This window comes from Dermacentor silvarum, chromosome 4, assembly GCF_013339745.2.
Source record: "Dermacentor silvarum isolate Dsil-2018 chromosome 4, BIME_Dsil_1.4, whole genome shotgun sequence".
In the NCBI taxonomy this organism is placed as follows: Eukaryota; Metazoa; Arthropoda; class Arachnida; order Ixodida; family Ixodidae; genus Dermacentor; species Dermacentor silvarum.
In genome coordinates this window covers 18,940,596-18,953,173 of record NC_051157.2, presented here as the reverse complement: position 1 = coordinate 18,953,173, position 12,578 = coordinate 18,940,596, and the positions used below count along the sequence as shown (strand labels likewise).

The 12,578-nt window shown below is 48.1% G+C and overlaps 1 protein-coding gene across 4 annotated transcripts in view; it reads left to right on the top strand.

The window, feature by feature from the left end:
- The window catches only part of LOC119449568 (putative fatty acyl-CoA reductase CG5065), an 81,366-nt gene that overhangs the window by 43,876 nt on the left and 24,912 nt on the right, over positions 1–12,578 (top strand). Inside the window, exon 1 of one of the 4 annotated variants that reach the window (XM_037712761.2) lies at positions 8,940–9,558. The exons of 2 other annotated variants lie outside the window; for them this stretch is intronic. In XM_037712761.2, coding sequence (XP_037568689.1) covers positions 9,460–9,558 — 99 coding nt within the window. In that variant the 5' untranslated portion in view covers positions 8,940–9,459. Of the gene's footprint in view, positions 1–8,939; positions 9,559–12,578 lie in introns of those variants that run through there. One more of the 4 variants, XM_049665309.1, reaches the window with a different exon arrangement.

Here is a 12,578-nt window from a genome sequence, read left to right as displayed (position 1 = left end):
TCTTTCGCTATCTATGCACGCGTGAAAGGTCCTTGCGGAAGCCCGCACAACTTCACGTTGCTATGCAACCTTTATTTCGATAGCAATTATATCGACACTCCAAGCGAATCGGCGTCGCCTGTGGGGCTCCGTCTATTTTTTAGAACGTGAATGCTATATGCTTATCCATGCCGTATATGCGGTTTAATATTGCTACACTATTCAAAAGTTGCTCATACCAGGTTGTACGTTCTTGACTAAACTATTTCTCAGAATTTTGAGGATGGTAGCGCACAAACAAATGTGTAGCAGTGTGGCCCCCGTGCGATGTCACTACAGGTCTTACACAGCGTGTTAAAGCTTTTAAGGGTGCCAGTCGGACCCTTAGTTGACCCTTCGTTAGTCGGACACCGTCCGAGAAGTTGAAGCGCGACGCTAAACCTTGTAATCGCAGTCAGTGCATCGTCCTACGGCGAAACTGCCAAGTTCTTATGAAATCGGTATTGCCTAATGGACAATCAAATCTACGCTTGCTCGCCGCACAACATTTTAAATCGCACGAGATTGTTGTTACGTCGGCATGCGCGTATATATTGAATTTCCTGGGCATCTTCAAACTTTGATCTGTGAACTTGTTATGAGCGCTCGGTATACTTTCTTGGACCAACATATGCTATAACGTCTGAGCGTTACACTAGAACACTACTGTAGCCGCCACTTCTTGTTACACGGAGTCGCAACAACTTACAAGAATCGTGTATATCTATTGTTTGTCCTCCTGTTATTCACAGTCGCATTTTACCAGCAGGAGTTCAATACGCGTTATATGAGTGATGCGTTAGGCCCTGTCACACTATAGGCCGCCAGCATGCCGATTTTAGGTCTGCCGACGGTCGGCGACAGCGTTTTTCGTCCTGTCGGCGCCTCTGTCACACTGTGCCGACGCCAACAGTCTGCAGACGGTTTGCCGACAGCCGTGTCGGTGGCGCGGCGGCGGGAACGAACTCGTCGGCATAGAGTCGGACGATTTTGTTGTCACACTGGAACACGACCACCCACGACTGTTTAGGGTGGAAGCTTCGCGGCGCCTTCGAGGCGACAGCCGCCTGCTTCAGATTTATCAAGTTCTCGTCCTCCACTGTTTCGCCCTATCGTTCCCAACAGAGACTCGTATTTGCTTTAGATCTGAGTCGTGATGCTTCGATAACAACGTATTAGTGGCAACTGGACACTGTTTTCAAGATCCGTTCTACGTTTCTTGGTCCATTAGGCTCAACAAAGGTGGTTGTATACTAGCTGTATCTGCAGGCATAAGGCCACCGCTCAATGTAGAGCTGGCGTGAAATATTGACAAAATGCTGCAAAGCACACAGGTTTGCCCCTACGATCAGCGTCGCATCATACCGAGACGAGCTGATGTGATCGGCCGGGCTTCGCAAACGGCTTTCACTGATTATATAGTAGTAGGCTCCCGCTTCTCGTGCCGTGTCAGTCGCTTCCCGCTTCTTGTGTGCACACCGTACGAAGTCCCGGCTTGAGTTAAGAGTGGTTAATTTCATGTCTCTATCACCGGAGCGGAACTAGACTGAACTCGGAAGAGCAAAATTAGCGCCGCATCGACCCAGCGCACAATATATATAATATATATATATATAATAGCGCAGCTGCTGCGGCAATCACGCTGTCGGTGCGATGTTATTGTTCTGCGACCGATCTCACGACGACTGGCTGAACGATAATCTGCAGACTGGTCTTTATCGGCCGTTGGCGTCACGATAGCCTGTCACACGGCGACGATCGACTCACTGTCGTTGGTCGTGTCGGCGACGTTGTCGGCCTATAATGTGAAATAATGACTCTCAGCGACACCGTCTGCCGACTAGTCAGCTGATCATCGGCGTCGTTGTCTCGTCGTTCTTTTGTCGGCGTCGGTGTCGGGTCGGCCTAGTGTGACCGGGCCTTGAGGAACAAATCCACCGTGAATTTCTTTGTTGTAAGGCGGCAAAAAATTTATATAAAGGATCTGCGTGAATCAAAGGAAATACGGAGATGCTTGTGTAGAGTGACAAGAAAAAATACATGTCGGAACTGCACTCGGACTACGATTGTAGACGTGGTTACGAGGGATGCCTTTACAGGTTTGGGCGTGCGTCGAAGAAAAGAGAAGTACGTCAACGAGTAAACAATGAGAACAGGAGAAAAGAAGCTTCGCTCGGTCCAAGTAAATGGTCGCAGAACATTATTTAGGAAAGACTTAAAGCCGGAAACACGTTGTAATCGGTGAATAATTGGACGAAGGCCATGGAACATACTCGTCAAAAGAGCGACTCCGTACATAGACGCAAGACAAATGTCTGAGAAAATATTTGCCGTGTGATGAAACCCTAGTTTCTGGACGCTTACCTATGCATCGTATCGTTGACAACGTTTTTTTTTTTTTAGATAAGAAAACTGCAACTAATTAGCGGACCGTACGAACAGGGTGACTCAATATTAACCGCCTCAAAGGTGATGATGGAAGTACGCGAGCGGCTCACAGGTGGTCTTACAATTAGTTTACATGTCGAGTCAAGCGCTGTCGACATCAGAGCAGGCGGAACGCCGGCTGTTAGCAGGAAGAAACTAATAATCGCCGCCAACAAAGGAAGGAAGCAAACTTGAAGAGAAAGACCCAATCTACACGCTATACACACGCTCAGAACGTGCACGTGTTCTATAGCGCGTCTGGTCTCACTCCGTCGATTGTTTGCTGCCGTTACTCGGATCGGCATAAGTTGGGAGGGCAAAATGCCGTGTTTTCCCGCATATAACTCGATCCTATTTTTAAGGCTCCAAGGCGCGACAAGGGATGCTGCAAGGGAGGAGGCTTCCCAGTCTATTGACACCACCTTGGGTTATTTAATCCAAGAGGTGGTGGTCTATATACTCGCTTCATCTCCAGTGGACCTATTGCGCCTGTACATTTTCCAAACAGCTATGTATTTTTTAGTCATCGCTCGGCTCGGAAACGTTTCGTGGGCGGACAAAATCAAGTAATACGGACAGTCCAGCGAATTGGTGACGAAGGTCAAGTGATATCCGCACGGCGTCGAACATATTTAAATTAAATTAAATTATGGGGTCCTACGTGCGAGAACCACGACTTGATTATGAGGCACGCCGTAGTAGGGGAGACTCCGGATAATTTTTGTCCACCGGGGCACCTAAATCTATGTAGACGGTCCTTTTATTTATTATTATTTTTTTTTTGCATTTAGCGTTCATCGAAATGCGGCCGCCACGGCCGGGATCTAATCCACGACCTCGAGATCAGCAGCGCGACGCCATAGCCGCTAAGCTACCGCAGCGGGTGCTGAATATATTTGCGTTACTTCCTTTGCGTCCTCATTCTTCTGCCTGGTCTCACATTGAACTACGGAAAAACGGAAGGGACACACTCTTCCTCCGGCTCACAAGAGAACTGCAGCTCATAAGGCTTGGCTCATGCTCAGAGAAACGTCGAAACGACGAAGACGGGGCTGACCCCAAAACATGCCGCCACCTGTGCAGCGTTGAGCGTCACTGGGTGACTGTGCGTTGCGTGATCCTTCTGAAAGCGCTGTCTATCTTTAATCACGAAAAATGGGTATTTCAACTGTAACGTCAACGGCGACGAGGAGCCCCCGTTTGGTGCTTGAATTGGTTGTTTATTCGGCTGCACGTCGGTTGGCATGTTGGCTTCCGTTTACAACCACCATTGGGGGTTTATCAATTCGGAACAGAGTCATTCTGTTGTGCAGCCATAGACCGGGTGACACGACGCACGTGTTTGAGCAATGCAGTTACACGTCCCGATTTCATGATTGCGCAGACACGCGATTTTGTTTTGGGCTTTTTTGCCGATGATGAGACGTGTAATCTATTGCGCTTGTGATGATACAATGTGTTAGTTATTGCCATTCCTGTCGCATTCGTGATGCCCAATGTGTTTGAGCAGTCGCTGATTCGTCACTGTGTACGTGCTGCCTATACGCAGCCGCCGTCTTCCGTTCTGCCGTCTGCGTCGCCGTGTGTGTGTGTACATTTTCGTTCTTCCCCCCATGGTGAAATACCTGCAGTCGAGTGGGCCTTCGACGCATGTTGTACCGCTCTCTTTCTTTCTTTCATGATGCACGTGTTCTTTATTTAATCCGGTAATGCTTGCACTGACGTCATCTTAGACGCCATGTTGAAGAACCAGCACGGCGAGAACGACTCGCGCCATGGTTGTGTAGCCGTGGCTCTGGCACAGACACCAGTAGCGTTCCGACCGTGTCTCGATAACACTGATGCAGGTTAACCGCGACGTGAATACGTTACGCTTATGTCATCCTACCCGCCATGTTGGCGAACCACTACTGTAAGGTTATTCTGCGCCCGTGACGTCGTGAAAGCTATGGATATATGCTACACAGTTTTGATACCTGAAAATTCCGATTTAAACCCGGGAAACTTAACGCATTGCCTATAATAGCGTTTTTTTAATATACAGGAGAGAGTTTTAAGTTGTAGATAGCTCAGCAAACCAATTGCTAATTAATTAATGTCTGTAATAATTGAGTTATAACTCAAATAATGGTTTGTTGTTTTTGTGCGAGTGTACTCACCATGGCCAGAAATATAGGTGATCAAGTTGTAATTCCTTGATGTGGAACTGGGCAATACAGGGTTAGCAATAATTGGGCAACACAGAGGGTTAGCAGTTATATCTCCCTCGTCCCACTCCGTCCTAATATTTAATGAAGCTAACCATGCATTGTAAAGGCTGGAGCTCCGCCCACTTCACCCGGGCTTTCGTTTAAACTGCACTTTCTTCACATCGAGTCTTTTGTCTGTTCATGCGTGTCTGCGTGTGTATGCCACGAACGAAATGGATGGAGGGAGGGAGATTTGCCGGCCTTTAACGACGTATGTGCGGTTAATTATGGTAGGCTGAGTGAAGAAATTTGGCAGAGAGAAGCAGTGCGAGGTGAGGTGCGCATAATAACTGACGGTGTACAAGGTGTTTCAGCGAACAGTTTCAAAACTTTTTTAAAACCTGTCTGTGGCAGCTAGCCCAATTCTAGTCCAAGAGCTGGTCTACTCGTGGAGGCGGCCGTCACTTGCACCAACAATTGAAATGTATAATCGACTAATTAACATACATTCATTAAGTTTTTAACTAATAACTTTATGGCACATATTGCAATTTGCAAATTCTAGCGGATGAGACTGCAAAGCATATGCACTTAAAAATGATTGTGTGGATGACAGAATTCACGTGATATGCGCCGTCATACTTGCGGTAAAAATGCACTGTCGTTCCTCTTACTATCTTAACAAAACGTCGTTTTACGCATTGAAGCACAAAAGTAACTGGAACGCCAACGCATTTCTCCGCAAAGTTCGGGGGATTAATACACCGAAACTGGTATCATCCTGAGAATTCGTTCCAAGTGGAAGGAAGGAAAACATTTATTTGGTCCTGCAAGTTGCGAGTTGCCTCACAAACTGGGCTGCTCCCACGTTGGGGCCGACAGGCAGAGCCTTTTGGCCGCGTCGTGGGCTTGCTGGACGGCCCATAGTTGCTCGTGGATCCGCCTTGCGAACTCCCCGGCTAGAATTTGTAAATTGCAATATGTGGCATATGGTTATTAGTCAAAAACTTAATTCGTGAACTTTTGTTAATTAGTCGATTACGCATTTAAATATTTTGTGCAAGTAATGTCCGCCTCTTCGAGTAGGCCAGTTCATGGACTAGAATTGTGCTATCTGTCGCAGACAATTTTTTAAAAAATATTTGAAAATATTCGCTGAAACACACGGTATATATATACACTCAAGAGCGGTGACTTCCTCGGCACGCTTGGCTGCGCGGCATCTGTCGAGGATTCGCAAGAATGCCGCGGATTGTGTTTGCCGACCCGGGGAAAAGTACTGCGGTAGCCAGTAAGAATGACGAGAGAAAAAACATCACAGAGACAGCGCTGGTGTCGTAGACCTTTGTCCTAATGTGAGGAGTAAAAGTGAGGAGGACTGTCGCCTCGAGGTCGGCAAACAGAAGGTTACTGGTGTTTCGGTAACTCCATCTGTATTCTTACGAAGAAAAAAAAAGTTACGAAACACGCTTTTGCTATCACGTTCACGCATTCTTAAGCTGAGGGCGCCCTGTAAACAAGGAGAAAAAAAATGACGCTCACAAGAACGAGGCGCGAATAAGAGCAAGAAAAAAAAAAAAAAAGATTGCAGTTTCACCCAAGTACGATGCAGTGTAGCGATAGCTACAGCGCGTCACTTTGTGCAGTAATACTCATATACTGTTTCGCGCAGTGTCACTGTTGCAGACAATATTTGAAGCAGCAGTAACTGCACGTAATAGTTTGCTAGCTATATCGTTGTCAATGCTTCGTATACCTTGGAGCAAAATTGCGACGTCTGAAACTGCGCCCGGTACTTCATCTAGTGGGCTCCTCCGTGAAGGCCAATAGAGAACGTGTATCACACAGACCGCTCGGCTATATCGCTCGCCAGGTGGTTGCGTTCGGGCCATTTTCATCGATTCTATTCACGGCGGCCGATAAGTAAAACGTGATCTTCTACTAACGGGGTCGTCATGGAGTGGGTACCGTTCTCAAAATGCTATCGTGGGTTCCCTCACTATTTCATCACATAGCTGTCATTTCCGTTCGCCGCAGCGTCTGCATTCAGTAATCGGCAGACGCGACTTCTCCGTCTTGCGAGACCCATTCAGCTCGCCCGTCAAGCATAGTGCATAGCAGCAAAGTTCGCTGAGTTCGGAAGTCGGGAAACAAAGAAACAACAGCCACCGATGTCTGTTTCTGCAGTGCTTCGTTCTCAATTTACTCGAGTATACTATAGGGCTCAAGGCAAATTCGCATTATCAGCTGTGCCGCCTATGCAGCTTGACATTGTACGATACACTCGCACTTATCCTTACCTCAACGGTTCCGGCGCATTGCCGCTGCTTCCTACGAGGTCACAGCTTCGACTCCTGGCTGTGGCAAGCGCACTTATGGGAGGCTGACATGCAAAAACAACCGTGTAATGAACTTCGAGCGCGCGTTAGTCGAACGCTACAGATGGTCAAGGTTAATCCGCCGAGTCCCTTGGCCAACAGCGCACTTTGCTGCATGCCCTTGGCGCTACGCAAAGTCTTGCTGCGCCTCATTGTATATCTCCGACAGCATCTAAAGCTGCCTTCTTAGCCTCGAGAACGTTATCCAGCGGACACTTGACAATTGTTCCAGGTGCCAGTTTTACACTATAGTAGTATTCGATTCCACTAATACTCTCTTCTCTGATCGTTTTAAGAGGCAAGGAGAACACCGTCCGCAAATGAAGAAATGTCACCGGATGCGCAAGCCACGGCTTTGCAAGATATGAAACAACGGGTATACACAGAAGAAAAGGAAACCAAGGACACGCTGCAAAAGCTGCTCGTTGCAACCAAGTTCTTAAAGCGCGACCAGGGGCGGTCCCCTCTCCTTTTCTTTCTTTCTTTTTTTTTTTAACCGTGTGCATACAGAACGCATTTTTTTTTTTTTTTGTTCAGGATAAACTAGAGTGCCTCATTTGACTGAGTTTGGGGACTAGCTTAGCAAGGGCCAGTGTTATATTAAGCCTAACATCCGAGTAACTAATGGATACTGCTGCGAGGACAGAGCTGACGGACACCTGCTGCCGCCACTGAAATCACTGTGCCGAATCAGTTAGAGATTAACACTTTGTCAAGGAGACGTTACAGTAGCAGTTTTCCTTGCATCACGTTGTGCGCGAGGTCTTCTGTATGCTATACTGGAAGACGTTTTGCTGATTTTGTAATCTTGTTACTGATTTGGTAACCTCCAGCACTGGCCTAGAAGCGCACGATCATTTATCTAGCACTTTTCCATGGATCAGTACGGTATGACAGGTAAACGAAGACGCGTCGCTATCAAATGTGTCGCAAACAATAATAATAATAATAATAATAATAATAATAATAATAATAATAATAATAATAATAATAATAATAATAATAATAATAATAATAATAATAATAATAATAAAGCTGCTGCATCACATAGAAACTTCACTTCATTGCAGTTCCCCACTTTGATACTCGTCACCAAGTATGAACTAGTTTTACGAGAGTCAAGCTAATAGTGTGTGTCACAAGCCTCTTTTACCCGAACCGATACTGACCACCCCAAGGTTGCATGTGCGGCCGTTTACGCTGATTTCATGGTACAGTGTGCTATCGCGCGTGACGCAATTCGCTCGCGCGGCTGCTTGGCCGACCTGTTGCCCCCCCCCCTCCTGACCAACCTGTTACCGCTCTCCGACATAGGCAGTCCGTGAAAACGCGTCACGTCGTGATGCCTTGAACTTGAGCCGACGCTGTATACGAATGCGTCTTGTTTGTACTTCCTCGGGCTCGATGTAATCCGGGGGATCAGTGTTAGCGCCTTCGGCGGCCTCTCGCACGGGAAAGGCAGCGCATCCCACCTCATGGTTTATTAATAGCGAGCAGGATTATTATTCAAGCCGCGGCTGTGTACCGCCGCTATAGTGTGCGTCTTCGCTTGTACCCCTCCTCGCGTATACAAGAACGGCGTGCGCACCTCGTCGTCAGCGAGCGGTCGGAGAGAGAGAGGGGTGTCGTCGCACAGCTGCCGTCTTCCCGACGTCGCCTCCCTCCTCGCCTCTCGGGGTGTCGCCCGGCTGCGGCTCGCTGCACGTTCCGACGCGGTCCCGTCTGTCAGTCACCCGCGCGAATACAGTAGAAGCATCAGCGGGTCCGCGGAATTTTTGGTGGCCAGGGAAGTGCCCCGCGGGACGCGAGCCGATCGCTATCTCTGATGCAAAGCGCATCCCCCCCTTCGCTGACGAACTGCCGGCTACTGCTGTGAGATAACGGCTTGAGCGGGTGTGGGTCACTCGGTGTCCCCCACCGCCTGCGATTGTGCGCACTGACAGACGGGTAGTCGATCTTCGACGAGCGGTGTTCGTGTTTTGTGTGTGCGCGCACCGGGGGTAACGGCGAACTGTGCGCAGCGCGGCGGCCGCCCTCCTCCTCTATACTGAGCCCGTGGAAGAGCAGCAGCTGTCAGAAGGCTATCGCGAGGTTTCTTGCTCTCTCCTCCCTTCTCGGCGGGCGTCCTTCGACGAGCCGCGCGGAAGTTCGACCCCTTTCCGAACAACCGAAACCATCGACGCCGTACCGCCAAGGCGACCTCCCGGGTGAATACCGTCTGACGTCATCGCGAGCGCAAGGTTCTTGTCGCGCTACCGGGATAGTGCCACTCATTCAAGAGTCGGCCCGCAGTCGAGTCGAACGTTCTTTGCTCGGAGCACCCCTCCAGACCCTCGCGCACGCGGTTCTCGGTCAAGTCGTCCCCGTTGTACCTCGTACAAACAAGTCGCCCAGCCTCAGTGGTCCACTGAGAAACCGCCGTCGTCGTCGTCGCGTGATCCACAGCCATGAGTTCGGACGTGTCCAGTCCCCGTCGACCGGGCATGCTGGAGTTCTTCAGCGGCAAGAATGTCCTGCTCACGGGTAGCACAGGATTTCTCGGAAAGGTAGGGATCCTGCAGTGGGGTGCCCAATGGTTCGGGAGGGGGGTGTGCTGCAGAAACGGTGGTGTAATGGCTCGCCGGTGCTGTCGAGCGTAGTGGCAATCGCAGCTCGCTACCATTTGCGCGACTTGCTGCCAACCCGAGCTCAAATTTATTGCTATAAATGCCTGCACGTCAGCTGTATTCAACCCCGCGGTAGACTGTTTTCCCAACTGAGAGGTGCATCAACTCTGACGCAACGTTCATATCGGTCAGGATACGAACACTTTTGAACACGCGCATATACTTTGCTGTCAACGAACTCCTGCAGCTTTCGTCGCGAGTTGACTTTGCACTCTTCCTTCACTTTGTCGCTAAGTTCCAAAAGCACGAACAATGTTTTTGCGATGTTGTAATATATTTGGCCACCTCTTATAAAAAGCACGATTTTGCAGACATGTATGAGCTGTGCATAAGCACAGTGTTCCTGCGGTACACAGTGAAGACTTGCGAGGAACCATTGCATGGGTTGTTTTATAACTACTTGTGAAAACACGTTAGGGTGCTGCAGTTCGCGTTTCCCCGACCTGTCTTAAGTTCTAGCTCCGTGTTTGCCACTGAAGAACATAATTTTGCGTATGTGAATGTAAACCAATTTACGCGCCCTACCTTGGTCTGACTGCACAGTTGGAATAAGTTGCAAGATATTAGCACGCGTTCCGCACCCGTGCTAGGTTCAATCTAAGATATCAAAGAAATTTGCTCGTGTGTGCGGAATCAGTCCCTCGTACGATTTTATTGCTCTTGTGCTAAACAAGGTTGAACTAACAGCGAGACATTAAAAGGTGAAGAGCAGACATTGCTTCCTGTAAGCAGTGTGTGAAAATGTGCTGTCAAAGCTAAGCGATCGGTATATTCTGAGATTTTTCAGCAAGTGCTCATGGGGCGGGGCCGTTACAAAGGTCAAAATCAATACAAGCCATTCATGTGATCTTGTCAGTCTTTTTTCCCTGTGTATCCCTGCTAAACATAAGATTCTGACCAGATTAGCTTTTCTTATTCCAGCCAATGCAGAAACGAAGATAATACCCTATTCTGGGCACACTTGCGCTCGATCCCAGTGCGCACTGTTGGTCATCTTAGAAGCGTGAATTGCTGGGCTAGTTGGTTGGTTGGTTAATGTGACTTTTTTTTTTACGTGATTACTCGGCCGGTATGAAGGCATCAGAAGAGCAGTCGATAAAAATGAGAAAGTTAGACGATGAGCACGGATACAAGTGTTCAAATATTGCGAATATGTAAATCAGCAGCCGGTCTTTATAATAGTGCGATTTGGAGACCACCTGTAGCTTCAGCGCATACCCTCACGCAAGCTAATCAGTGACTAGATGCGGTGGCCGGACGAGCTCTGCATGGCTCGGCCTAGTTGCAGCGCAAATAGTAGACGGAGGCAAGAAGCACAAGGCGAACGATGTTGACTCGGACTCACGACTGTTCTTATAGGTTGTGCTCATTCATCTTAAAGCAGGAGACGCATGGTACGTTGGTGCGTCCGTTACGACGTGTGTCTGAATGATAGTCACTTCGATTATTGGAATTTGTCGAAACCTTTTAGTAACTTATTGGATGTAACTGTTGGTTCGACAAGTCGTACGCCATGGTGGATGCGAAGTCGTAGCGTGCGTCCCCCTCTTCGTCTTTTTTTTTTTCTTTATTTTGGAGTGAGCAGGCGAGGCTGTCGAACACTCGGGATAGCGACATTCCCTCTTCGGAGGAATTGCGCCATGTCGCAGCATTTGGTGTCTTTTTGTGTTTTTTTTTTTTTTTTTTGGTCGGAGTCAGTGTGAGAAATTAGACTTTAAATGTGTGGTCTCGGCAAATATCGCGTGTGAACGAGTTTCCCGCTGTCAGCACGAGATACGAAATGTCGCGTTGGATCAGCATAACTGCGTGCTTCGAGTCATACATAGCTAGCCTCGGGGCCCGAATTTTTAAAGGCTGCTTATGTTATATGGATTTGTTATAACAAGACACATCATTCCTAAATGAGTCGTCTCTGCTACGATGTAATATGTAGCGGTAATCGCCGTTCGAAGAGCAAATGTTGATTTTATTCAGTAAAGTATAATGTGGTGTTCTTTCGAATTGAGACTGATGGACTTGAAGGTCTAACTACAGCAGCACTGATCCGAACCTGCACAAAAGCCTTTCAGAGGAACTTTCAGATTCCTGCGGTCGTTGTTAGCTCTTTCTTTCAAGATATCTGCTGATGAGGGCTGAATGCGCCGCTAAGCTTGAATAACGTCCCAACACCGAATCAATCTTAAAAACTTAAGTACGCTTGAAGTTCTACTTGTCGATTTGATGGAAGAGACCGGAGAGTAGGAATAATGCTGAATAATGTGGAAGAACACACGCAACAGTAAATGATAAAATGTTGCACATAACTGCTTATGAAAAGTCTGAATGTAATGCTCGACCTCAATGAATTCATGTAGACAGCTGGCGCGTCGGGTTAAGAGGGATGAGAAATAGCGAAACAACTGCTGCTCGCTGAAAAGTGCGATCTTGTTTCGGACACCTCCGTACGAGACCTGATCCGCTATGTGTAAACGGTGGCGCACGCGTTTTTACACGCGATGCGCTATCCTATTCATGGAAGCACGGTTTATATAGAGAGGAGTCTCGCAATAAAGAATCGCGTTTACCCGCCGAATATATTAAATATTACGTAAACGTGTTATTCGCATGATTATAGCTTGCGCGTCTGCGTCAACCATGACCTCTACTCCTAGCCGCACTGCAATCAGGCTGGTAGCCACTTATCAAACGCCTACGTCCTCGGGTTGATCTGTTAACTTCTGTCTGGCCACGTTGTCAAAGCACAGGGACAGTTGAGTTCGCGATCGGCTGCTCTGTCGAGTGAAACAAAAAGAGGAAAAGAAAGGTGTTTTGGGGCATTCTTGGCGTAAAGATTGCCTGTCCCATCGTTAAGCAACGGATAAGCAAACAGCGCGGTGATTACACGGAGACGTAACGTCGCG